At 40.0% G+C, this 27,613-nt stretch overlaps 1 protein-coding gene across 1 annotated transcript in view; it reads left to right on the top strand.

The window, feature by feature from the left end:
* Nucleotides 1-2,200: 2,200 nt before the first annotated feature.
* Birc6 (baculoviral IAP repeat containing 6) overlaps nt 2,201-27,613 on the top strand; it is a 165,825-nt gene continuing 140,412 nt past the window's right edge. Inside the window, exons 1-3 of the mRNA XM_087907561.1 lie at nt 2,201-2,617; nt 19,330-19,511; nt 20,774-20,911. Of these exons, the coding sequence (XP_087763687.1) occupies nt 2,284-2,617; nt 19,330-19,511; nt 20,774-20,911 (654 nt within the window). The 5' untranslated portion in view covers nt 2,201-2,283. The remainder of the gene's footprint in view (nt 2,618-19,329; nt 19,512-20,773; nt 20,912-27,613) is intronic.

Genomic DNA, 27,613 nt, shown 5'->3' with positions numbered 1-27,613 from the left:
GGCCTGTTCAGAAGAATCGGTCCAATTAATAGACAGTTTGGTCAAAAGGGATTTTAAAAACATTTTCAAATAATATCTTTTACAATTTCTACTTAATTGTTAATGGTTTAAGAAAGGATACTCCTAGGGGCCGGAGAGATGGTTCAGTGGTTTAGAGCACTGGCCGTTCTTCCAGTTGAACAGTTCAATTCCCAGCACCCACACAGCAGCTCACAACTGTCTGTAACTCCAGTTCCAGGGGATCTGACACCTTCACACCAATACACATAAAATATAGTTAGATAAATTATTAAAAAAGGATACTCATTTCTTGAGTGATTAAGGGCAGTTGTAGCCTCAGCAACTTCAGTCCTTGAAGAAATGTTTTGAGAAGGAAGTTTGTGTAAGCACTATAGTTTTCAAATCAAACTGCCCGAGTTCAAGCTCTTAGCTTCTTTTAGCAGTTAGCCCACAGATGGGATGACCATGGACAAGGCATTAAGGTCTGCACTTCCATTACTTTTATTTACTAGTAGTGAAGCAAGCTAAAATGTTATAAAATTTTATCATTTTCATTTGACTTGAGTGAGGAATTCTCAGAATCAGAGCATCATGGCCTACACCTGTGGTGAAGGCGAGAGGACACCAAATTCAAGCTACACGGCAAGTTTAAAGTCACACTGTGCTACCTGAGGTATTGTCACAAAACAGAGCGAGACAAGGGAGATCACGCAGAAGTTAAAAACACTTGCTGTTCTTGCCGAGGACCTGGGTTTGGTTTCCAGACCCACCGGGCAGTTGTTAACTCCAGTTCAGGTGATCTGCTGCCCTCTCCTGGCCTCTGTAAGCATCCGGCATGCGTGCGGTCCACACACCTGTAGGCAAAACTCCTAAGTCCTTTAAAATAAAAGCAATATGTAGAACAAATAACTCTGTACATGAACAAACTGGCTTAGAGTTAATTGGGATAATGCACAAATATCTGCTCTGCAGGAATGTATAAAGCTAGTAACTAGGTTTCACGATGATCTTTTCCTGTAGCTTAAACTGACCTCAAGTCCTGTGTTAGAGGATGACCTTAAACTCCTGCCTTATCTCTACTTCCTAATTCGGTGTGGGCCTGTTCCACACCCCAGTGAGTGCAGGTACCCAGAGCACATAAGAGGGTGCAGATCCCTTAGAGGTGGAGTTAGTGTTGAGCCTTCCAACCCGAGTGCTGGGAACTCAACCTCAGGCTGAGGTTCTCTGGAGGAGCAGCAGTGCTCCTAAGCTTCTGAATCATCTTGCCCACTAACTTTTTTGAGAGGATTTTGTCATACAGCACAGGCTTGCCTGGAATTCGCTGCATTCCTGTTTATGACTGGGATTCCAGGCATGTGTGACCACACCCAGGCACCGTTACACTATAACTCCAAGGGATTGACTCTAGTAACTGTTTCAACATCAAGTTTAAAAAAAGTTATTCTTCAAAAGCGGATGATTACTTAGTTGACTACTCCTCCAAAACGCAAACATCAAAACACAAGACCGAACTGTACAGTCTCCAGATCCTCTCAAGAACGTGCATTTCTGATTAACAAAAGATTTGGAACTAGTGCAGGCGTCGAAAAAATCAGGTTCAGTTCCTCAAAGCCCTTTAAGAGTGGTGTGCACCGATCGAGGCCTGCTTCCGGATCCGCTGTGCCCCACCCCCCGCCCCCTCCAGCTGAGTACCGGGGGAGCAGCCGCCCTAACACGAAGGGACCTCTGGGCGCACCAGAGAGGTCGCGCGGGCCGGGTCCGCCTAGCGGAAATCCACTGGACCCAGCACCGCCCTCCCTGCCACGCGCCGGGCGGAACTCCAGCCGCCGCCACTCCCGGGGCTCGCAGGAAGAAACAGGGACGTTGAGGACGCAGGGCTGGCCGGAGCAGCAGCGCGTGGCAGGCGCGAGCTCTACCGCGCATGCTCCGCGCGCGGAGTTCCCCGGCCCCGCCCCCTCCACGGTCGGCGAGACGCCGGGTCAGCCCGGCGAGCCCTTCCGCGCATGTCCACCTCGCCGGGTCCCGCCCCCGCCCCGCCTTCCCTGTTCCTCCGTCCGTCCCCCGCCCCCCCATCCGCTTCCCTCAGCGCTCGACCCTGCGGGCGCTCCCGCGCATGCTCCGCCCCCTGCGCTCCGGCCCCTCTAGTGGTGCGGCCTCTCTCTCCTCCCCCGTCAGCCTGCCAGCCCGCTTGGCCTGGCCGGCCCGGCGGCCGACGTTCCCCGTGCGTGCGGGCGCTTGACTTCACTTCCGGCTAACGCGCTCCGCTTTGCCCCCTGGCCCCGGATGGTGACTGGCTGTGGTGCTGCACCTCCCGGGACTGTCACTGAGCCGCTTCCCAGTGTGATTGTGCTGAGGGCAGGCCGGAAGATGGCGGCTGCGGCTGCGGAGGCCTCGGGCCCGAGCTGCTCCTCCGCGGCGGCGGCGGCAGGGGCGGGGGCGGCCGGGGTCTCCGAGTGGCTGGTGCTGCGGGATGGGTGCATGCGCTGCGACGCCGACGGGCTGCACAGCCTCTCCTACCACCCGGCTCTCAACGCCATCCTGGCCGTCACCAGCCGCGGTACCATCAAAGTCATCGACGGCACGTCTGGGGCTACCCTTCAGGCCTCGGCGCTCAGCGGTGAGTGCGGCACGCCGGGCGGGGGCTGGGTCGGTCGCGGGCGGAGTCGGGCGGTCGGGATGCTGGGCGACGAAGCCACCCAGACCCGGGGCTCGGCCTCTGGAGGGCAGAGGGAAGCGGGAGGGCCGGTGATGGCACTACGGCCCGGAAGCTACGGCGGAGGACCTTCGGACTCTCTGTTTAGCCCAGCGTTTGGGGGCGAGGGCCCGGTGAGGCGGGGTGCGCCGCGAGTTGCTTTCCGGGCCTTGTGCGCCTGGACCGACCTGGCCCTGAGGTGAGGAGGCCTCAGGAGGTCGGCGCCGGAGAGGGCCGGTCTCTCGCTGAGCTCTTGGACGAGGTTTTGGAGCAGCTCGGGGCTGGACCAGAAGGGAAGGGCTGGTAGACTTCGCTGTGGCGGGAGAGGTGGGTAGCCGGAGGCAAGGGGCGGGAAGCTTCCGAGCTGGCAGTGGAGCTCTCGGTTGTCGAGCCCTCCCTTCCCGGGGAATAGCGGCTCGTCGCCTGTTCTCCGGTCCTCGCAAGTGCGGTGCCCTCTGGAGTGCGTCCGGATGGGGGTGGGTGGGGGTGGGGAGGGCCAGCTGTCTGAACTGTTGCGTGGACGTCTGCGGGACTCGCAGAGTGCAAAGAAGGTTAGACAGGGCCCCTTAGCTCTGGGCTCCCACCTTTCCAGGGTCAAGAAGTATAGGCCCCTTGTAAATCCGTGAAACTTCAGGCCCTTTCAACTAGTTTCACCACAGAGAGCTAGAAATTGGTAGTTGGGAGGCTGTCTGAATCTTCTCCACTTTGGGGGGAAGAGTACTTCTGGGTGGTGTAAACGTCGGTTCAGGAATAGGACTTTCAGGATGCATGAGGTCAAAACTTGTTCAGGGGACAGACTTGGGATCGATTGCCCTAAGTTATTGCTGAGATGCCATTTCATTTGTGGATATATGGTGTCTTAATTTTGATGTTAAAGATTAAAATGGAGAAGTTCGTTTATCAGTGGGTTTAAACTCTTGCATAGAGATAAACTGTATCTAAGTGCATTTAACCAAATGGAAGTAGTTATGTGTTCTACCATTCACTTTGCGGTATTTTACACAGACTTACAGGGGTAAGCTTATTGTGTGAGTAATAAGGCATAAGAATAAATGGCAATTTAGTGATATAAAGATGAAATTAGAGACGTTAATCTTTGTTGACTTGTGAAAGAACTAGTTATGTATAGTTACAGCATGAAAACCTGTAATATATTTAAGAGATGTCTAAGAGAAAGTTTGAGATGGTAGGCTTGTAAATTTCCCTTTTCTGGGCTTGACAGGATGGATGGCCCAGATGTAGCAATGCTCACCTACTGCAACTTAGATATAACAGGTTGTTATTGTGTCAGAGAGGCAGATGTTCATGAATCATTGACTCTTTTTAAAAATCATTTAAAATGTGTTAAATATGGAAAGGACTTAATTGCAAATGGTCATGTATTCTCCTACTTGACATAAGAAATAAGATATTACAAATACAGATGTTTGCCCTGGCTCCTGAGTTGCTTTTCACTGACCTTTTCTTCCTCTCTCTTAAATACTTAAATTTGGTTTTATCATTTTCATACATATCTATACTTTTAATCAATTATCTAATAGTTTTGCAAATTTCTAATTTTGGATAAATGGTGTCTCATTTATGTATATGTTAGGATTTCTCTTTTTTTTTTTCCCTTTGGGACAGGAAATCACTATGTAGAGCTGACTGGACTTGAACTTGGGAGATCCCCAGAGTGCTGGGATTAAGGGAGTGAGCCACCACTCCAGGCATGGGTTTCTTTTTGTTTATTTTATTTTTATTTATGTATATGACTGTGTTTGTTTGAGTATTTGACATGAGTGTACAGGTGCCCATATAGGTAAAAAAGACAATATGGGTCCCCTGGAGCTGTAGTTACAGGTGCTTGTGAGTCTCTTGACTTGGGTGTTGAGAATGGAGCTCTGGTCCTCTGGAAGAGCAGCAAGTTCTCTTACAGGATGAGCTTTTTCTCCAACCGGTGTTAGGATTTTTACAAAAAATTTTATTAGCAAAAGTGTTAAGTGTTTTGGATAGACAGTTTAGTTGGGATGGTTGTTCTGTCTGGAGGCCATGTTCCAGAACAATAATGTGTGTCAGAGTTTGGGCAGTGGTGCTGTGCTCCTTTAATCTCAGCACTCTAGAGGCAGAGGCAGGTGGATCTCTGTGAGTTCAAAGACAGCCTGTTCTACAGAGAGTTCCAGGACAGGCTCCAAAGCTACACAGAGAAATCCTGTCTTTCCAGGACAAGCTCCAAAGCTGCAGACAAACCCTGTCTCGAAAAACCAAAAACAACCCAAAAACCAAAAAACAAAAAAAAAAAAGAAAAAAGTTTTCCTGTTAATTTGCTGTATACAGAAAGACAGTATTCACCTTAGTGATAGAGGAGGAAGCTTGTAGGTATATAATAATATGAATGCAAAAATAGATACATTAAATAACACTAATGGGGATATGCACTTTCAGATGGCCATTCATAAAGATTGAGTTTAAAAAATATGTAGATGGGGCTGGAGAGATTGACTTGGTGGTTAAGAGCACTTGCTGCTTTTCCGGAGGACCTGAGTTACTTGTGTCTGGCAGCTTAGAGCTGCCTATAACTCTGTGGATGCCTGAAAATAGCGTCTCTCTCTCTCTCTCTCTCTCTCTCTCACACACACACACACACACACACACACACACACACACACATGTGCACACACAGAGAAATGAGAAATAGGAATATTCATAGAGAAGTTAGGGCTGATAGAATAAAAGGACTGTAGGAAAACTGTTGGAAGTAACAATAGGTCAATTCTAAAACATTTTTTATTTCTATATATCTATATGTATACATATATTTATGAAAAGAAACATTTCTTATGAATAATGCTTAGCTAAGGTTGTGTAGGGTATTTGTATCTAATTGTTCAGATGATGGGGGCAGGAATGCTGCATTCCATGTTTAACCTGGAATATGTAGGTATTTTGTGGGTAACAGGTTTTTTTTTTTTTTAAATCCCAAAACAGGATTTCTCTGTAGCTTTGGAACCTGGAACTCTGTATACCAGGCCCGTCTTGAACTCAGAGATCCTCTGCCTGTGATTCTCTCCCTCCAGTATTCTCTCCCTCCCGAATACTGAGATTAAAGGTGTGTGCCATCACTGCCCTGCTCAACAATTAGTTCTAAGAAATAGGGAATAGGTACTGTTTGTAACCACGGTCCTAATTTAGCTGCTTTTTTTCAATCCAAGAGACGTGAACTACCTTTTTTTCTATACTAGAGAAAGCTGTCTTTGTTGGGATACATAACTGGGTAACCATATAGAATTTTATTGGTTGACAATGGTATTGGGATTCAGTTTGTAGAGTTGTGGGTAGTTTGTTAGTGTACACTGGAAGTTAAAGAATTTAAGCAGGATTTACATGTATTTACTTAGTTTGAGTCTAAATTAGGGATAATTTTTTATTTTTATTTTTAATTTTTAAAATTTTTTTTCAAGACAGAGTTTCTCTGTATAGCCATGGATGTCCTGGAACTCACTCTGTAGACCATGGTGACCTGTAATTCACAGAGATTCACCTGCCTTTGCTTCCCGAATGTTGTGATAATTTTTCAACTGTCTCTCTGTCAAATGTTTTTAAATTATCTCTATCTGATACAAATGTTTATAATTTTACTAGATTAAGAGTTGTTAGGATAAACAGAGTTGGGCAAATATTATAGTATTTAAGAGTTGATATTTTTCTGGTGTACAGAATGAGTTCCAGGACAGCCAGGGCTACATAGGGAAACTCTGTCTCCAAAAAAAAAAAAAAAAAAAAAAGTTAGTATTTTAGGAATTTGAGTATGGTGCTTTTAACCTCAGCACTCAGGCAGCAGAGATTCGAGACCAGCCTGGTCTACAGAGTGAGTTCCTGACCAGCCACAGCTGTATAAAGAGCCCCTGTCTTTAAAAGAAAGTTAGTGTTTTGGGGGGCTGGAGGGATTGCCCAGAAGTTAACAGTAGGTGCTTCTCTTTTGGGAGACCCAGGTTTAGATCCTAGCAAGGTGGCTTACAACTCTCTCTAAATCTAGTTGTTGCAAGGGATCTGATACCCTCCTTTGTCTTCGGTATACTGTGTACACATGTAGTGCACTTATATTTGTGTGGGTAATACACTCATACACAAAAATAAAAAGGTTACGGTTTTGGAGAGCCTGACTGATGATCCATTGACATTCAGTGGCCCTCTATGAGCTCTTCTCCAGGCTTTAGCTTTGTCTCTCTATTTTGTTTTGTGAACTGGTTTTATTTAATTTACTCTTTTTTTTTTTCCTTCCACCTCTGAGACGGTGTCTCTCTGGACCTTTGGAGCGTGTCCAGGTACTTGCTCTGTAGACCAGGCTGGCCCCGAAGGCCTGTGCCTTTTGGAGTGCTGGGATTAAAGGCATGTGCCACCATTGCCCGGCCAAACCTTCTTTAAAAAATTTTCTTTTCTTATTATAGTAGTTTTGTTCTTTCTTGGGATTAGTAACTAGGCTAATCTTAATCTTACTCAGGATTTTGTCTGGTTTTGTTTTGTGGCAGGTTCATACTCTAGCCTAGGCTTTCCAGGTGTTGGGATTACAAGTGTGAGCTACCATGCCCTGCCTTTACCCAGGTTTTAAGATCTAGAGCATATCTTAACTTGGAGATCTTGTTAGCCAGAAATTCCTAAGTACATACCATCCTATTTATGCCCATTTCAGCTCACTTCATCTGTTATCTTGAATGTTTAAGTATTATTTTTTTTTTTTTTTGCTTTTAAAGATTTATTGTTTTGCTGGTCAGTAGTAGTGTATGCCTTTAATTCCATTTCCGCGGGGAAGGAGGTGCAGATATAGGAAGATCTCTGTGAGTTTAAGGCCAGCCTGGTTTGTAAAGTTAGTTCCAGGTCAGCCAGGGCTGTTAAACAGAAAAACCCTGTCATGAACCCTCCCAAATGTGTGTGTGTGTGTATACATGTGTGCATGTAGGTGCCTTTGGAGGTAAGAGGGTTTCTGATCCCTGAAACTAGTTACAGGCAGTTGCGAATCACTTGATGCTGGCAACCTGGATCCTTCTCAAGAGTAATAAACACTCCTAATTGCTGAGCATCATTTTACCCTTTATAGCTTTTTTCTTTTTTCTTTTTCTTTTTTTTTTTAGCTGCCCTAGAACTCATTTTGTGGACCAGGCTGGCCTCAAACTGAGATCCTGCCTCTGCCTCCCCTGTGCTGGGATTAGAGGCATGTTCCACCCTGCCTGGCCCAAATATAATATTTTAAAGGAATAAAGTCATTGCCAGATGGTGGTGGCACATATCTTTAATCCCAGCACTTCAGAGGCAGAGACAGGAGGAGCGCTCTGAGTTTGAGGTCACCCTGGTCTACAGCCAGAGCTATACAGAGAAAAATCCCCACCCAAAAAAAAAAAAAAAAGCAAGAGAAAGAAAGTTACTCAGCAGCCTTAGTTGATATTAGTTGACATCTGAGGGTTTAGACAAATATATAATAACATGTACTCATTATTGTACTGTCACATAGCACTGTCTTAAAGTATTATGCTCTTACCTTATTCATCCTTCTTCATCTTTCCTCTGGTACGTATTGATCTTTTTACTGTTTCCATAGTTTCCCTTTTTCAGAATGTTATAGTTGGCTTCATACAGTATATAGACTTTTCAGATAGGGCTTAAGGTATTGCCATGCCTTTTTCATAATTTGATAGCTCATTTCTTTTTTTGAGACTACATTTTATTTAGCCCAGGATGACCTTGAATTCACTCTGTAGTCCTGGCTATCTTTGACCTAATCCTCCTGCCTCGTCCTCCTAGGTTCTGGGATTGCAGTTTGTGTACCACCACACATAGCTGATAGCTCATTTCTTTTTAGCATCTGCTGGTATTTCATTGTCTGGATGTCAGTTTGTCTCTCCGTTCATGTTCACAAGACCATAATACTAGCTTCCAAGTTTTGGAAATTATAGATACAAATTACTGTAAAAATGTGTGTTTTGTTTGTAGGCTTTTTGTGTGCATAGGTCTTTAATTCTTTTGAGTCATTCTAAGGAGCTCAGTTGCTGCATAGAATGGGAAAACTATGATGACTTTTTTAGTCAACTGTCTTCCCAAGTAGTTGTATCATTTTTATTCTCAGCAACAAAGAATAACATTCATAGTTTCACATTCTGACCTGCCTTTGGTGATGAAACTGTGTTGTATATTGGCTCTTTGGTGGTGTCTTTTTTTTTTCTTTTCTCTAAGAAAGGGGTTCATGGTTGCCCAGGTTGGCCTTATCTTTGTAGCATAGAAAGACTTTGAACTTTGAAGATTTATGATGCTTCCACCTCATAAATCCTATCAGACCTTGCTCAGTCTTGTCTCTTTTCTTTTTCCTTCTTTCCTTCTTTTTTTTGATAAAGTGTATCCTTGACTGACTTCTTCGAGCTGTCTTGTAGATCCGACTGGCTTCAAATTCAGATATCTTCTGTCTCTGGCTACCTATTGCAGGGATCAAATGAGTACTCATCCTCAGTTTTGCTTTATTTGCAGTTCTCTAATGATTCATGATGTTGAACTCATTTCATTTGCTCAGTTGCGTGTTATTTGCTGACTTTGTGTCCCCCACCCCCTTCTCCCAGCTGGGAATAAGCACATGAACCTAGGGGCACTGCCCATGCTAGACAAGCACTTCACCACTGAGCTGTGTCCCTCAGACGATGACTGGGTTTTAAAAACTAAAACTACATACACCACTTGGCCATACCATTTATGACTAGGTAGGCACCTTTCTAGCCAGTTTTGATTCATGAACTTTAGCATAGGAAGTAGCATGTTTCTGGAGACAAGTGAATTTGGTTAAAGTCCTTATTTTATTTTATATTTTTCAGCTTAATGGCTTTATAACCTTGACTAAATTAACTTAACATTTCTTTTCAATTCCCTTATTTGCAAGATGGTGGCAAGAATGATTTTAATTGAGGATTTAAGTTCTCTGCCTATATAGTGCTTGTCATAGTCTACTTACTGGTGAGTCCTACCACCACAAAAAGCATTCCACACTTTCATTTGCAATCCTCGTAAACAGTTTTATTTCTTTTCATACTCCTTGAGTCTTCTAAACTTATATGAAAATTTGAATTTTTCTGATTTACCACTTTGTACTATCTTGCACAGTTCATACAGTTTTTGTCTCGTTGTAAGGGTATAGTTAATTATGGAAGTATCTTCCATACAGTAGTTGATGATTTTTATCTTGTTCCTGAAATAGCACCCCCACTAACAGTATTTTTTTTATGTTTGTTTGTTTATTTGCTTATTTATTTTTATAGGATCCTTTGAGGATATTTGGAGACTGCTTTGTCAGGTAGCCTTGGGTTTCACTTGAACATCCTGAATCTCAGCTTTATCATTTAATAAAATGGTAGTGAAGCTTTAGTGATCAGACTCTAAAACATATAGTAGGTACTGAATGAATGAATGCCAGTTTTCTTTTGTATCTTGAGTCTTTATTATTGTCATGCTTCTCTTGATATTTAAAAAATGTTCTAGTTTAGTGTTTAGTTATAAAGGATAGATATTCAAATGTAGATGGAAATATGAACCTAATAATCTGTATTTTGGTGCATATCTTTATAATCATTTCCTTTTACCTACTGGGGGATTAAATCTTGGTCCCTTGGACATGTAGGCAAATGTTCTACCAGTGAGCTTTTATTTCCAGCCCTGAATGAACACTTTTTTGTGTATGGGTGTTTTGCCTGAATGTATGTACATGCACTGTGTGTACAGTCCCTGAGTTGGCCATAAGAGGGCATTGGAATCACTGGGATTTGAGTTACAGATGGTTGTGAGTCACCATGTTGATGTTGGGAACTGAATACAGATCTCCTGCAAGATTATCAAATGGTCCTAACTGCTGAGATATCTTTCCCACTCTTGGATAAATATCTTTTAAGTATATTGGTGAGACTAAATATCAGAAGGTTAGGGCTGTTGTATAACTTCTATATGTATGTGTATGTTGCTAAGTAAATTGTGATATACATGTGTGGATATTAATTACTAGTTAGAATAGTGTATAGGAAGAAATCTGATCTCCTAAATTTCCAAAGTAGATTCTAGATCTGTGTTGCAGTAAAAAGAAGGGCTACACAGTACTTGTAGCTAAACATTTCCGAGAACCTTTTGGTATTTTGAGAAAAAAGTCTTACTATGTAACTCTGACTAGTGTTGAACTCAAGAGATCAGCCTACCCCTACTTTCCAAAAGATCCTGATTAAAAAAGAAAGAAAGAAAAAGCAGAAAATTGTACAGTGTTTGTAAATAAGAAAAGATCTTTGAGGTGGGTGGTGGTGCCACACACCTTTAATCCTAGCATTTGGGAGGCAGAGACAGGCAAGCAGATCTTGTGAGTTTGAGGCCAGCCTGATCTATAGAGTGGAGTTCCAGGACAGCCAAGACTACACAGAGAGATCCTTTCTTAAAAATGCAAAAACAAAACAACAAAAAGTTCTTTATGCTTTTGTGCACCACTCCAGCTTCATTAGTTTAGATTGGATACATTTTTTTTACCTGTGCCTTATACAGCTTTTGTTTTGCTTTTGTGTGCGCTAGGCAAGTGTTCTACCACTGAGCTGCATGCATCTCAAGCTCTGCTCTTGATTATTAGCCTTAATTTTTTTACATTTATGTGTGTGTGTGTGTGTGTGTGTGTGTGTGTGTGTGTAAGAAAGAGAACACTCATGCGGCAGTCAGAGGACCATTTACAGGAGTTGGTCCTGTCCTTCTATTGTGTGAGTTTCAGGGATTGAATTTAGGTCCTCAGGTGTGTTGACATGTTCTCTTACCTATTGAGACATCTTGTCAGCCAGATTATTTTTTTTCTTCATTGGCATCTAAACACATTGATGGGTTCATTTTGACATTTTCATTCATATATATATATATATATATATATATATATATATATATCTCATGTACTTCTACACCTGATTATTTTTGGTTGCTTTACTCTAGTGGTCCTCAACCTTTCCTAATGTTGTGGTGACCTCTGAGCATAAAATTATTTCATTGCTACTTCATAGCTGTAATTTTGCTACTGTTATGAATTGTAATGTAAATATCTGATATGCAGAATATCTGATATACAACTCTCGTGAAAGGGTCATTTGACTCACAGGTTGAGAACCACTGTTGTAGATGGTGATCCATCCATCCATCCATCCATCTATATGCCTGTCTGAGTGTATTTCTTTATTACTTTTGAAAAAATAGGGTTTCAAGTGTCTTGATTGGCCTTGAGCAACTATGTAGCTAAGAATGAGTTTGAGCTTCTCATTTTCCCTTGTCTGCTTCCTGAGTGTTGGGTTATAGGCTTGGCTGTTCGTGTGCTGCTGAGGATTCCTGCATGCTCTATCATCTACTGAGCTTTATCTACAGCCTCAATAACAAATTCTTGATCAAAGTTAGAGTCCAGAGTTGCCTCTCTGAAGAAGTTTTGGAGCTTATGTAGTCCCCAGGAAGTCTTATTTTGGATAAAATACAAATTTTTCCAGTGATGGGAAATTTAAATGATTTAAACCAGTTCTTCTGACTAACTTGACACATGCAGCCTTCCTACATCCAGTTATTCTTTAAGAGATATTAAACATGGTGTAGAATTGGAATTTCAGTGGTCCTTAGAAGATAGTTTAGTATCTTTTGGGTACATTTGAGTTATTTATCTTTTTATGTCTAGAAAAATAATTTAATTAGCAAAATTTCCGAAACAGCTAAAAGTTCAAGAAAAGCTAAGTGAATATTATCTATAGGCATTTTCTGTACCTTAGACAGTCCTTTGTAAACTAACTTCTCATCTGCATTCTCCGTTAAGTGGGCTCTCTACATTGGCTCTTTTTACTTTTCTGATCCTCAGGTAAGTTTTATTTATTAAAATACAAGTGAAATGCCACTACAGCAAATAAAATGCCTATACACAGAAGATTGTAAGTTTTTTTTTTTTTAAAGGAGCTGAAGATATAGTTCAGTGGCAGAATGAACTATAGTTGCTTAGCATATATGAGACCCTGATTTCAAAGCCCAGTTCTAGGGGAAATTCAAGGTAGAAAGGGCTGGAAATGTAGCATGGGGTAGAGAGCTTTCTTAACATGCATGAAACACACTAAGTCCATCTTCAGGGTACTAAAAAAAACAAAAGGAAAAGATAGAAGGAAAGAAAGAAATTGATTCAAAGTTAGAGTATGAAGATGTGGAAGGCATTGCTGTTTACTGGAAACCTAGTTTGGTAGTTAGGGATTTTGGCTCTGGTGTTGCTTTTTTGTGTAGTGGCTTGAACATTAGGTAACATGTTTACCTTCTTTGAGTGGTCTATAAGTAATACTTAACTCATTAGGCTTATTGGAGAGATTAAATTCATGGTACGTTTATGACATTTCTTGACCTACTGTTCATACTCAGTAAGCACTATTATTTGTATTGGTGTTAAAAAAATGATACAGGGCTGGAGAGATGACTCTGCAGTTAAGAGCGTTGCCTGCTCTTCCAAAGGTCCTGAGTTCAATTCCCGGCAACCACATGGTGGCTCACAACCATCTGTAATGAGGTCTGGTGCCCTCTTCTGGCATACACGTAGACAGAATATTGTATACATAATAAATAAATGAATATTTTAAGAAAATGATACACCTCACTCAGTTCAGCAAATGTTCGAATGGGGTTGATAAGATACATTTGGAACCTCCTTCCCATTTTTTTTTTTTTTTTGAGACAGGGTTTCTTTGTAGCTTTGGAGCCTATCCTGGAACTAGCTCTTGTAGACCAGGCTGGCCTAGAACTCATATCGCCTTCCCAATATTGGTGTGTTTTCTTTGAATCGAAGAGATAATGCCTCAGTTGAAATTTGAAGGTTAGGAGTTAGAGAGGTGTAGTGAGAATACAATGAACAAGAGTTGAAGCAAGAAATGAAGTTATATAGTATTTGTACCAAGCAGTGTGGTGTTGAGTATGTGCAAGGCATGAAGAAGGGAAGAGTGAGAGTCTGGGTCGTGGTATACACAGTGTACAGACAGACAGAAACATATATATATATATATATATATATATATATATATATATATATATATATATGAGAATTGCCCTGTGGTTCTCATTCCTATTTTCCTTTTTTTGGGGAGGGGGGTTGGGTGGATAACCCTGGCTATCTTGGAATTCCATGTAGTTTAGACTAGCCTCAAACACACCAAGATTATCCTGTCTCTGTCTTCAGAGTGCCAGGATTAGAGGTGTAGCACTACCTGTGGTGGTTCTTATATACATATATATGTGTATTTGTATAGATATGTGTGTGTATACATATATATATACACACACATATAATTTTTTTTTTGACACAAGGTTTTTCATTTTTCTTTGTTGTGTAACAATCCTGACTGTCCTGAAACTCGCTCGCTCTGTAGTTGAGGCTAACACTCACAGAGGTCTGCTTGCCTCTGCCTCCCGAACACTGGGATTAAAGGGGTGTGCCAACACTGGCCTGAGTTTCTCATATTTTAAGGCCCAAATCTCCTAGTTAAAGGTAAAAAAGTCAGTGTACTATTATAATAGGAGCAATGCTTTAGTGTAAATTGAGAAAATACTGCTTTTCAGTAATTTTAACTTTACACTTCCCATCCCCCCGGGGTTTTGCTTTTTGAGACAGGGTTTCTCTATGTAGCTCTGACTGTCCTAGAACTCATTCTGTAGACCATGCTGACCTTGAATTTAGAGGTCCACCTGCCTCTGCCTCCCAAGTGCTGGGATTGAAGGTGTATGCCACCACCACCTAGCTTTTTTTAGTTTTTTTAATGTTTCTTCAGATTGACATGTCACAAAATTTTGTCTTAAAAGAAGCCCATTGTACACTGATTAAGAAGATTGGAGTAGAAAGCAATGATATCATGAGAATAGACAAAGAGGGGGTTGAGAAGGGCCGGGAAGAGTTCTGACAACAGAAATGGGGGCTTCTTTGATAGGCATGGAGGAAAGGCAAGGCCCACTCCATGTTTGGATGTCACTTGCTCTCCCTGGTTCACTACTTCCCACATCTCTCTACCACTCCCCAAGCGAGTAGGTGAGGGACACCACAACAGAAAGGGCTGAGCCAGTCATGCCTTTACAAGGTAGAGTGGTCATCTTGTCCTAGTGTAGCCGTGGACTTGGGAGGTGATGATGACAGTTAGAAAGGAGCCAGAGGAGCTGGTCAGAAGACTAGGTCCCCACTTCTGCCCCAAAGACTCCCACCCCTCCCCCACCACAGTGAGCCAAAGGCCCTCTGTTTGGGAGAAGCCTCTGTCACCCACCAATTATATAAATAAATAGATACAGAGTGCCTTTTTTGTAATTGGTTGGGGGAAGGGCAACAGGCCTAGAGGAAAGGAGAGAACGAAAGGGAGTTGATCATAGACAAAATAGATTTCTTTTTAATTATATTTTTAGAATTCATCTCTGAACATGTGACCTTAAGTGACCAAATTTATTTGGTACGTTTGGAACAAATGACAGTTTTTGTTTAAGGCAGAGTCTTATATAGCCCAGCTGTCCTCACCTCTGATCCTCTTGTTTTCACCTCTTCAGTGTTGAGATTACTGGTGGTTGCTACTATGTCCTGCTCATAAGGTGCTGGCAGTTGGATCTGGAGCTTTTTGTATCCTAGATAAACACTCTATTAACTGAGCTATTCCCTATTTTTATTTGTATTTAATTTATCCTTCAACATTTCTATTTTCTTTTAGAAAAACTTCCCAAACTTTTGTTAGTAAAATATGTCCTATATTAAAAATTGTATATAGTGACTGTATATGAAATATGTCTGTAAGCAGCAGGCTATATGTCAAAGAAGTTTTCTCATTTTTAATTTTTGTTTGTTACTCATTTTTGTGGTACTGGGCATTGGTTGTATCTGGGGCCTGGCAAGCACTCTACTACTCCCTTGCCAATTAGTTATATTCACAGTCCATGTTTATTTAATTGTTTATGATGTAGGGACTTGCTGTGTACACAGGCTCTTTTCAAAGTTATGTTTCTTCTGCTTCAGCTTCTTGAGTGCTGGAATTACATATGTGTACCACCCCTTCCTGGCTCCCCCCCCACACACAGGGTTTCTCTCTAGCTTTGGAGCCTGTCCCGGAACTAGCTCTTGTAGACCAGGCTGACCTCGAAACTCAGAGAGATCTGCTTGCCTCTGCCTCCTGAGTGTGCACCACCACAACCTGGCTTTTTTTTGGTCTTTATTACTCTTGATTGAGTTTTGAGTTAGCTAAGTCTTCTGATAGTTTTTTGTTTCGTTTTCTTTTTCTCTGAATCAAAATATCACTATTGCTGAAGAGAATGACCTCATACTGGGGACTGGAGGGAGGAAGAAAGAAAAGATAAGGAAGCATAGCAAATATGGGCTAATGTCATTCCTAAAAGTGTGCATGTTTCACAGTATATTAGAAATGAACTTCACCTCATTGGAGTTTAGTGTAGTATATTAAAAAGTTTTAAATCATGCAGAATAGTTGGCTTATTAAAAGACATTGAATGTGAAGTCTTGGGGATATAGTCATTATAGTACTTGCTTTTCCTATAGTTCATGGCTTAGTGGGAAGAGCTTTTTTAGACACATGGAGAGAGGGGGTGGCAGTGGCACTGTATTGGTATGCTGAGGGGTGGGAGTACTGTATGGTATGTCAGGTGGTGATAAATGCCACAAAAAAACATTTAAATTGGTATGGAATAAGGTGTTAGATTGCTTTATTAGGTGCCTAAAGCAAAATGTAAAGACTAACTTCTGTATCCTGATGTTGTTCAGCAAATCCTTAACCAGCTGTAAATAAATTGCCACAAAGTTGTCAGTGTGAGAAGTAACTCGGCTGCAGATCAGCACAGTTCTATTTGGAGTATGCCCATGTGGATTTCTATTTGCAGCTCATGTCTGAAATATTGTTTGGTACTTAATATAGATAACACAGATCCCCAGAATGCCACACAGACGCTTTACCATTCCTCATGTAGCCCTTAGTTTAAGGCAGTCCAAGTCAAGCTTCATCTAACTGTTTTGATGTACTCCTGCAGCAGACAGGCAGAAAGTTTCCTAGATACCTCTGCTGCTCCGATTCCCATCATTATGCTCTTTTCAAAATGACATCTCAGATAAAGATGTTAGTCCTCATGCGTGCTTTAGCCTGAACACTGTGAGGTGCTGAGAGATTTAACTGTGACAGAGTGAACATAACAAAAGACCCATGTTCCCTTGCAGGGAGCAATACTGTCTTAGAATGAATACTGTCTGTGGAACATTTTTAGTAGTGATTATACTTCGAAAACTTTCTCAACTGGGTTTGGTGGCTCATGTCTGTGGGGAGGTTGAGACAGAAGGGGATTGCTGGGAGTTTGAGCTTAGCCAGGGTTTCAGATTGAATTAAGTATTGTAGTTTTGTCCTTCCTTCCTTCCTTCCTTCCTTCCTTCCTTCCTTCCTTCCTTCCTTCCTTCCTTCCTTTCTTTCTTTCTTTCTCTTTTTTCTTTTTTTTCTTGAGTGGTGCTGCTGAGGATTGAACCCAGGCCTGGGCATATAGTAGGTGAGCACTCTTATCATTGCACTATATGTTAGCTCAGTATGTAAACTTTTTGATGCTGGTTCCTTGTATTAGCATACTCTTGAGATTCATTAAAGTTTCATATGTGTATTTCTTCTAGGTTTTTAATTTTGAATAATATTTCATTGTTATTTATCATTTATTTAAGCAAGCCACTTTGAAGCATATTTGGTTATTTCCTGTTTTGTTTTGTTTTTTGAGACAGGGTGTCTCTGTTAACAGCTCTGCCTGTCGGGGAACTTACTCTAGGCCAGGCTGGCCTTAAACTCATAGAGATTTGCCTGTCTTTGCCTCCCGAGTGCTGTGATTAAAAGGCATGCACTACCACTGCCTGGCTCATATTTGGGTATTTTCATTGTTTGGTGTTTATGAATAGAGCTATCATAAACATCTGAATACAAGTTATTGTGTGAATATAGGCTTTCTGTCTCCAGAGGCATTTTAGTAAGTGCATACTTACCTTTTTTTTTTTAAAGCTGCCAATCTTTGTGACTATGTCATGTTGCATTTCCATTAGAAATAATAAGTTCTATTCTCTTTATGTCCTTGTTAGCACTTCTTTGTATATTGTGAAGATGTTTACATTACCTGCTACTTAGTCAGCTTTCTGACAATATAACAAATACCTGAGCCAACCAACTTAAAAAGTAAAAAGGTTTATTTAGTAAGTTTTAGAGGTTTTATTTTTTAATTTTTTGATTTTTAGAGGTGAGGTTTCTCTATGGAGTCCTGACTCTCCTGGCAGTCACTCTGTAGACTAGGCTGGCCTTGAACTCACAGAGGTCCACCTGTCTCTTCCTCCCGAGTACTGGGATTAAAAGGTGTGTGACACCACTGCCTAGGTAGTTTTAGAGGTTTTAGTGTTTGAGTCTAATGGAACAGAATTGATGCGGCAGAATTGTTTTCCTGACTGAGGCATAAAGAAAAGGAAGTTTCACAGTCTCCATCAAGAGCCTGATGAGGATGGTGGTTCCACAATCATAAGGTACCACCATCTCCCAATTTCCCTTCACTGAAAGCTAAGTCTATACTAACTCCATGGACCTTTGGAGGATAGTTAATATCCAGATTTTAGTACCTCCCACTGTGATCTGTATCTTCATTGCAATTGTTAAAATCCCAATGACTTTTTCTTTCTTTTAAAAACAGAAAAAAATATAGCTTAAAATTCATATAGGATCTCAAGGGACCTTGAATATTCATAGCAATCTTGAAAAAGACAAAAATTGATTAGGGATACAGCTCAGTCAGTACTTGGGGGAAGGGGATTGGTAGATTTATACTTCCTGATTTCAAGACTAAGCTGCAAAGCTACAGTAATTAAAACATTGTGGTACTGAGAAAGGAGACATGGCTCAGTAAGTAGTACAGGGCTTAAATGGTATGCACAAGTATTGGATTGGGTCCTTAGAACTGCAAATAAAAACAGTGTGATACTGTTGTAAAGACAGATATAGAATATAATGGGATGGATAAAGAGCCGAGAAGCATATCTTTGCACATAATGGTTTTAAGATTTTGACAAGGGGTCAAATCTATTATTTGGGGATAAGAATAGTCTCTAACAAATGATTCTGGTTGAATCTGTGCCTGCAGATTACCTTTTCTACCCTGTTCCTTCAGGGGAAAAGAATAAAGAATAGTATGGTGAAAATAATTTTCCTACAGCCCCCTTTTCTCAGTTCTATCACTTTAAGGTATTTACCACATTTGCTCTTTGTCTCATGTAAATGTACTTAGGTCCCCCTCCCACTTTGGTGTGGTATTTTAGCTTTGTGGAATAGACTGCTTTAACTTGTGCTTCTGCTTTAGCCTCTTGTGTGCTAGATTGCAAGTTGTGTGTTGCCATGCTTCTCTATATGTAGCGATGTAGCTACCGAGTTTTAATCAGTTTACTATTGAGACTGGCTTTATAGTTCATACTCCAGTTTGCTCTAATCGTGGTCTTAATAGACTTTTTTTCAATTAAGCTTTTCACCCAGAATTGTGTATCATATTTAATTGATTTGTGAACTTTTTTTTTTTTTTGGTGGATTGTTGGTCTTAAAATCTTAATTGTTGAATTTTTGTTCTTTTAACAGCTAAACCGGGTGGACAGGTGAAATGTCAGTATATTTCTGCTGTGGATAAAGTTATATTTGTGGATGATTATGCAGTAGGTTGTAGGAAGGACCTTAATGGAATCCTGTTGTTAGACACTGCTCTGCAAACTCCAGTTTCAAAGCAGGATGATGTGGTTCAGCTTGAACTTCCTGTCACAGAGGTAAGTAGAAAGAAACAAGTACACTGAGTGCCTTTGCACAATGTAACCTCTGACCTTTGAGTGTTAAGTGAAATTACATTGTCCTTTAGGGCATTGTTTATAAGTTGTGCTTAAAGGACATTGTATAGTTACACCCATAAAAACAAAGAATTGAGTCATGAACCACCCTTTTAAATACCTGTTGTTCTCTGCATAATTAATTGGTGTTTGTTGAAGTAGTGTTTTAGGTGTGAACTGTTCTTTAGTACGTGATAAGCAGTTGTGACAAAGACTCCAAAATACAGTGAATCAATAAACACGATGACTTATGGGTAGTAACAGCCCAAGGCTGGATGTAGGGCCCTCTCTGCCAGCTTCAATACCTGGCTGGTGAATTGTAGATAGTTGCTCCAAGTCCCATCATTTTCAAGTCATAGGAGACTTTTCTTTATCCTCCTCTCCTCCTTTCTCTTTCACTTGTGTTCATTCTGGCTGTCTCTTCTTCTCCCTAGTATCCCCCTCCCTTCCCACCTTTTCCTCTACCCTTCTGTTCTTCTTCCCCTTTTCATCCCTTCCAAACCCCTTTCATATTCACAATTTAGTTTCATGACATACCAAGCTTCAGAAAGAGATTAGTAATTTTTGAGATAGCATCTCATGTAGCCCAGGCTGACTTCCAGCTTACACTGTAGTCAAGAATGACTTCTAACTCTTGATCCATCTGCCTCCACCTCTCAAATGTTGGAAGACAGGCATGAGCCATCATACTTGGCTCTCTACTTAGTTTGTCTTTTGAGACACAAGCTTATCCGTAGTCCTGGTTGTCCTGAAACTCAGAGAAATATATCTGCTTCTGCCTCTAGAGTGCTGGGATTATAGTTTGAGCCAACATATTTGGCCTTGTTTTTTACTTTATGAATAGCATTGCTGAGGGCTTTTGTGCTATTTGTTTAATAGCTTTGTGTACCATGAGTACTTTGTGCTTACTGAAGAATCCTGTATTTATGTTTAAAAGTTTACTTGATGTTTCACTTTTGCTCATAGTTTCAGCATGTTTATTCATTTATTTATTTTTTGTTTAATTTATGATTACTGCTGTATTGATTTATTGCCCTCTGGCTACCACATTGAATACATTGCTTTACCTCATCTAAATGGTTAACTTGGTTTATATAAAATTAATTAGAAGGCTAAGCTTTGTATAGTTAAAACTACCACAAATTAGCTGAAGGAAATCTGGTTGTTTTATTGTGTTTAATTTTCTGTTTCTTTTTAATCATTAGGCACAGCAGCTCTTATCAGCATGTATAGAAAAGGTAGATGTTTCTAGTACAGAAGGTTATGATTTGTTCATCACACAACTGAAAGATGGCTTAAAAAATACATCTCATGAGACCGCAGCAAACCATAAAGTTGCTAAGGTAAGAATTAAAATGCATTTGGGGCTGTGGTAGACGAAGCTTCGTCCTGTTGCTTTTCCTGCCCTCCTCCTCTAGAAATGTTCTAACTAGCCTTTTCTGTCTCTCTTACGAGAGATATATGTGTACAAGATAAAATTGAGATTTCAGTGGTTTTGTGGTGTTCTTTGCCTGTTCGTTCGATAGCAGAAGCAACTTAAAATTGCTAAGCAGCAGTCTCAGTAACCAGTTTGGTAGAACTATTATGTTCTTGGTGTAATATTCTTCTGTGGCAAAATGAGCTATGTAGCTTAAAGCATAGAAAAGAAGAAAAGTCTATGACTAGCTCTGTTAAATAGTTTGCTTGTTGGAATACACTGTTGTGTCTAATTTGTGTTTTGAGCCTGTGATTAGAGTCCTCTGATGAAGACTTCTGACTTTTGGGAGTGTTACTGTAGTTAGTATTAGCTAGTAGTGATGCTGTATTGTAGATTACCTTTTTTCTTAGGCCACCTTTTTCTTGAGGATACCATGGTAAGACAGTGAATGTCATGGGCAAGAGCCCATTGCTGGAACTTTACTTTTTCTTCTTTGAAATGCTTTCCTTGGTCAGAGGTGAAGTCTAGAATACCAACGTGGTACAGAAGACGTTCTGTTGTTCTTCATACCATATGATATTATGGAAGAAGCATCGTGAACTGAGCAGGTACAATATGCATCTGTTACAGTGAAACAGATTGCTTCTCAATCTGGCTGAATTGATTTAGTATAGGTTAGTTAACCTGGCTAACTGGCTCTCTCCCCTGAAAAATATCTAGTGGCCTGGTTAGTCTTGGTGAGGAAATTCATGTGGTTGGGCTTGTGCATAGCTTCCATTTCTTGCCTGGCATCTTACATACAGATTTGTTAAAGCAGTATTGGAAAGGCTGTGGAGAAAGATGACTCATATTTTATTTCCTCTCCTGCTTCTCTTGAGATTGTGTGTAGACTTTTCCCTTTGACTTCTTTGTTTTCTTTTTCTTTCTTTTGAGACAGGGTTTCTCTGTGTAGCCCTTGCTGTCCTGGAACTCTGTAGACCAGGCTGGCGGAGATCCTTCTGCCTCGGACTCCTGAGTGCTGGCTTTAAAGATGTGTACAACCACACCTTTTTATAATTCACAGTCATTCTTCAAGATTATTGAAATTGTACAGAGGCCAACACAGGAGACTAAGTGGTGCTGAGATGGTTAGTTATTTCCCGTTACTTTTCAAGTTTCTAAACTAGTTGTTAATCTCAGAAACTTCCTTAGGATTCAGTACTGTTTTGGTTACTTTTGTAGGAATGAAATGTTCAGGGGCTTTTAGGTCTTTCCTGTCTTAATGGTCCTCACATGGGAACATCATTATTGTGGGTAATTTCTCACTGGGCTTGTGCCATTTCTCTTCCACTTATGTCTTTAGGAACCTGAGAAATTAGTATGGTGTGGATTGGTGGATCCATACTTTTCAGAGATAGTTTTGTATTAGAAAGCCATTGATTACATGATAGTCCCTAGTCTTCTTGTTAGTGACCTCATGGATGTTCATTTCTGCTTTTTTTTTGTTGCTTTAAATTTTTTTATACATTCTTTTATTGATATTTATTGAGTTCTACATTTTTCTCTGCTCCCCCCCTCCGCCTTTCCCCTTATGGTGGTCCTCATGCTCCCAATTTACTCAGGAGATCTTGTCTTTTTCTACTTTCTACTTCCCATGTAGATTAGATCTAGGTAAGTCTCTCTTAGTGTCCGCATTGTTGTCTAAGTTCTCTGGGATTGTGGTTTGTAGGCTGTTTTTCTTTGCTTTATGATGAAAAACCACCTATGAGTGAGTACATGTGATAATTGTCTTTCTGTGTCTGGGTTACCTCACTCACAATAATGTTTTCGAGCTCCATCCATTTTCCTGCAAAATTCAAGCTGTCGTTATTTTTTTCTGTTGTGTAGTACTCCATTGTGTAAATGTAGCACATTTTCCTTATTCATTCTTCCTTTCAGGGTCATTTAGGTTGCTTCGAGGTTCTGGCTATCACAGACAAAGCTGCTATGAACATAGTTGAGCACATGTCCTTGTGGCACGATTGAGCATCCTTTGGATATATATCCAAAAGTGGTATTACTGGGTCTCAAGGAAGGATGTTTCCTAATTTTCTGAGAAATCACCACACTGACATCCAAAGGGGTTGTACCAGCTTGCACTCCCACCAGCAATGCAGAAGTGTTCCCTTTTCCCCACAACTTCTCCAGCATATGTTTTCATCAGTGTTTTTGATTTTGACCATTCTTACAGGTGTAAGATGGAATCTCAGAGTTGTTTTGATTTGCATTCTCTGATGGCTAAGGATGTTGAACATTTCCTTAAGTGTCTTTCAGCCATTTTAGATTCCTCTGTTGAGAGTTCTCTGTGTAGGTCTGTACTCCATTTTTTTTTTATTGGATTGTGTGATCTTTTGGTGTCCAATTTCTTGAGTTCTTTGTATATTTTGGAGATCAGACCTTTGTCTAAAGTGGGGTCAGTGAAGATCTTTTCCCATTCTGTAGGCTGTTGTTTTGTCTTGTTGACCATGTCCTTTGCTTTACAGAAGCTTTTCAGTTTCAGGAGGTCCCATTTATTAATTGTTTCTCTCAATGTCTGTGCTGCTGGGGTTATATTTAGGAAGTGGTTCTCTGTGTCAATGCGTTCAAGTGTACTTTCCACTTTTCTCTTCTGTAAGGTTCAGTGTGGCTGGCTTTACGTTGAGATCTTTGATCCATTTGGACTTGAGTTTGTGCATGGTGATAGATATGGGTCTATTTTCATTCTTCTACGTGTTGATATTTAGTTATGCCAGCACCACTTGTTAAATATGCTTTCTTTTTTCCATTTAATATTTTTTTGCTTCTTTATCAAAAATCAGGTGTTCGAAGATGTGTGAATTGATATCCGGGTCTTTTATTCGGTTCCATTGGTCCTCCTGTCTGTTCTTAAGCCAATACCAGGCTGTTTTCAGTACTGTTGCTTTGTAGTAGAATTTGAAGTCAGGGATTGTGATGCCTCCAGAAGTTCTTTTATTGCCCAAGATTGTTTTGACTTTCCTGGGTTTTTTGCTTTTCCATATGAAGTTGAGTACTGTTCTTTTGAGGTCTTTGAAGAATTCTGCTGGGATTTTGATGGGCATTGAGTTGAATCTGTAGATTGCTTTTGTTAAGATTGCCATTTTTACTATGTTAATTCTGCCTACCCAAGAGCATGGGAGATCTTTCCATTTTCTGGTGTCTTCTTCACCTTCTTTCTTCAAAGATATAAAGTTCTTGTCATGCAAGTCTTCAGCTTGTTTGGTTAGAGTTACTCTGAGATATTTTATGCTATTTGTGACTATTGAAGTGTGTTGATTCTCTGATTTCTTCCCCAGCCCTTTTATCATCGGTGTACAGGAGGGCTACTGATTTTTTTGAGTTAATCTTGTATTCTACATTGCTGAAAGTGTTTATGAGTTGTAGAAGTTCCTTAGTAGAATTTTTGGGATCACTTATGTAAACTATCATATCATCAGCAAATAGTGAGAATTTGACTTCTTTTCCAGTTTGTATCCCCTTGCTCTCCCTTCGGTGTCTTATTGCTCTAGCTAGGATCTCAAGAGCTATACATATGGAGAGAGTGGACAACCTTGTCTTGTTCCTGATTTCAGTGAAATCGCTGGGAGTTTCTCTCCATTTAGTTTGATGTAGTCTGTTGGCTTGCTGTATATTGCCTTAATTATGTTTAGGTATGGTCATTGTATCCCTTCTCTCTCCATGACCTTTATCATGAAGGGATGTTGTATTTTGTCAAATGCTTTTTCGACATCTAATGAGATGATCATATGGTTTTTATTTTTCAGTTTGTTTATATGGTGGATTACTTTGACAGATTTTCATATGTTGAACCATCCCTGCATCTGTGGGATGAAGCCGACTTGATCATGGTGGATGATGGTTCTGATGTGTTCTTGGATATGACTTGCCAGTATTTTATTTAGTATTTTTGCACAAATGTTCATGAGTGAGATTGGTCTGTAATTCTCTTTCTTAGTATTCTTTCTGTGGTTTGGGTATCAGGGTAATTGTAGCCTCATAAAAAGAGTTTGACAAAGTTCCTTCTGTTTCTATTCTGTGGAATAATTTGAGGAGTAGTGGTATTAATTCTGAGCTGAAACCATCTGGTCCTGGACTTTTTTTGGTTGAGAGACTTTTGATGACTGTTTCTATTTCTTCAGCAGTTATAGGTCTGTTTAATTTGCTTATCTGGTCTTTATTTAATTTTGGTAAGTGATATTTATCCAGAAAGTTGTCCATTTCCTTTGTTTTCTAATTTTATGGAGTACAGGTTTTCAAAATATGACTTGATGATCCTCTGTATTTCCTCCGTGTCTGTTATGTTCTCCTTTTCATTTCTGATTTTGTTAATTTGGACATTCTCTCTCTGCCTTTTGGTTAGTTTGCATAAAGGTTTGTCTATTTTGTTGATTTTCTTGAAGAACCAACTCTTTGTCTCATTGATTCTTTGTATTGTTTTCTTTGTTTCTATTTTGTTAATTTTAGCTCTCATTTTGATTATTTCCTGCTCTCTAGTTGCCTTAGGTGAGTTTGCTTCTTTTTGTTCTAAAGTTTTCAAAAGTTCTGTTAATTTTCTAGTGTGGGATTTTTCTAGCTTCTTTATGTAGGCTTTTAGTGCTATGAACTTTCCTCTTAACACTGCTTTCATTGTGTCCCCTAAATTTGGGTGTGTTGTGTGGTCATTTTCATTGAATTTTAGGAAGTCTTTAATTTCCTCCTTTATTTCTTCTTTTACCCATTGATGATTCAGGTGAGCATTGTTTAATTTCCATGTGTTTTTGGGTTTTCTGGAATTGGTATTGCTGTTGACTTCTAGTTTTAAACCACGATGATCTGATAAGGTACATTGGGTTATTCCAATTTGTTTGTATTTATTGAGGTTGTTTTGTTACTGGGTATGTGGTCAGTTTTTGAGAAAGTTCCGTGAGGTGCTGAGAAGAAGGTGTATTCTTTTCTGTTTAGATGGAATATTCTATAGATGTCTGTTAAGTCCATTTGAGTCATAACATCTGTTAGTTCTCTTATTTCTATGTTCATTTTTTGTTTGATTGACCTGTCCAGTGGTGAGAGGGGAGTGTTGAAGTCTCCCACTATTAGTGTGTGTGGTTTAATATATGATTTAAGCTTTAGAAGTGTTTCTTTGACATATGAGGGTGCCCTTGTATTTGGGGCATAGATGTTCAGTATTGAAGTTTCCTCTTGATGGATTTTTCCTGTGACTAATATGCAATGACCTTCTTTGTCTCTTTTGCCTGATTTTAGCTTGAAGTCTATTTTGTTAGATATTAGGATAGCTACACCCGCTTGTTTCTTAGGTCCATTTGATTGGTATATTTTTTCCCAACCCTTTACTCTGAGACAATGTCTGTTTTTGAGGTTGAGATGCGTTTCTTGTATGCAGAAGAAGGATGGATTTTGTCTTCGTATCCAATCTGTTAGCCTGTGCCTTTTTTATAAGTGAGTTGAGTTCATTTACATTAAGGGATGTTTAGTTTTCATGGTTGGTGATGTTAATGTGCGCATTTTTTTCTTCTTTGGGATTTGCTGTAATGAGATCATCTATTGTCTGTGTTTTTGTTGGAGTTGCCATCTTCCTTGGGTTGGAGTTTTCCTTCTAGTATTTTGTGTAGGGCTGGGTTTGTGGCTAGATAGTGGTGAAATCTAGATTTGTCATGGAATATCTTGTTTTGTCCTTCTATGGTGATCGACAGTTTTACTGGGTATAGTAGTTTGGGCTGGCATCCGTGGTCTCTTAATGTCTGCATAATGCTTGACTATGACCTTCTGACTTTCATTGTCTCCTGATAGATCTACCTTTATATGTTACTTGGCCTTTTTTCTTTGCAGCTTGTAATATTCTTTCTTTACTCTGTATGTTTAATGTTTTGATTATTATGTGGCAAGAGGACTTTTTTTTTTGGATCTAGTCTATTTTGTGTTCTGTAAGCTTCTTGTATCTTCATAGGCGTATCTTTAGGGAAAGTTTTCTTCTGTGATTTTGTTAAATAAATTTTCTGTGCTTTTGTGTTGAACTTCTATACCTATTATAGAACTTCTATACCTTCTTCTATACCTATTATTCTAAGATTTGGTCTTTTTATGGTGTCCCATATTTTCTGGATATTTTGTGTTAATCTTTTGTTAGATTTAATGTTTTTTTTTTTTTTTAACTGATGAGTCTATTTCCTCTATTGTATCTTCAGCACTTGAGATTCTCCTCTCTTCCATTTCTTGTATGCTGCTGATCATGCTTGCATTTGTGGTTCCTGATCTTTTTCTCATGATTTCTGTTTCTATAATTCCTTCAGCTTGTGTTTTCTTTACTATTTCTATTTCAGTTTTCAAGTCTTGAATAGTTTCTTTTATATGTTTGATTTCTGTTTCTTGGTTTTCTTGGTTTTATTTAAGTGATTTGCTGATATCTTCCATTTTTTTTTTGTTTTTTCCTCCATTTTTTTAAGGGAATTTCTCATTTCATCTTTAAGAATTTCAAACATTCTCTTGAGGTTATTTTTTAGGTCATTTTCTTCTGGTTCATCCATATTTGATTGTTCAAGTCTTGCTTTTGTAGGGTCTTTGATCTGTTTCTGTAAATCCTGGTCTGGATCTACTCCTGCAGAAGTCCCTGGCTTGG

Source organism: Myodes glareolus, chromosome 6, assembly GCF_982192425.1.
Source record: "Myodes glareolus chromosome 6, mMyoGla1.1, whole genome shotgun sequence".
Taxonomy (NCBI): Eukaryota; Metazoa; Chordata; class Mammalia; order Rodentia; family Cricetidae; genus Myodes; species Myodes glareolus.
This window is presented reverse-complemented; position numbering and strand designations above follow the sequence as displayed.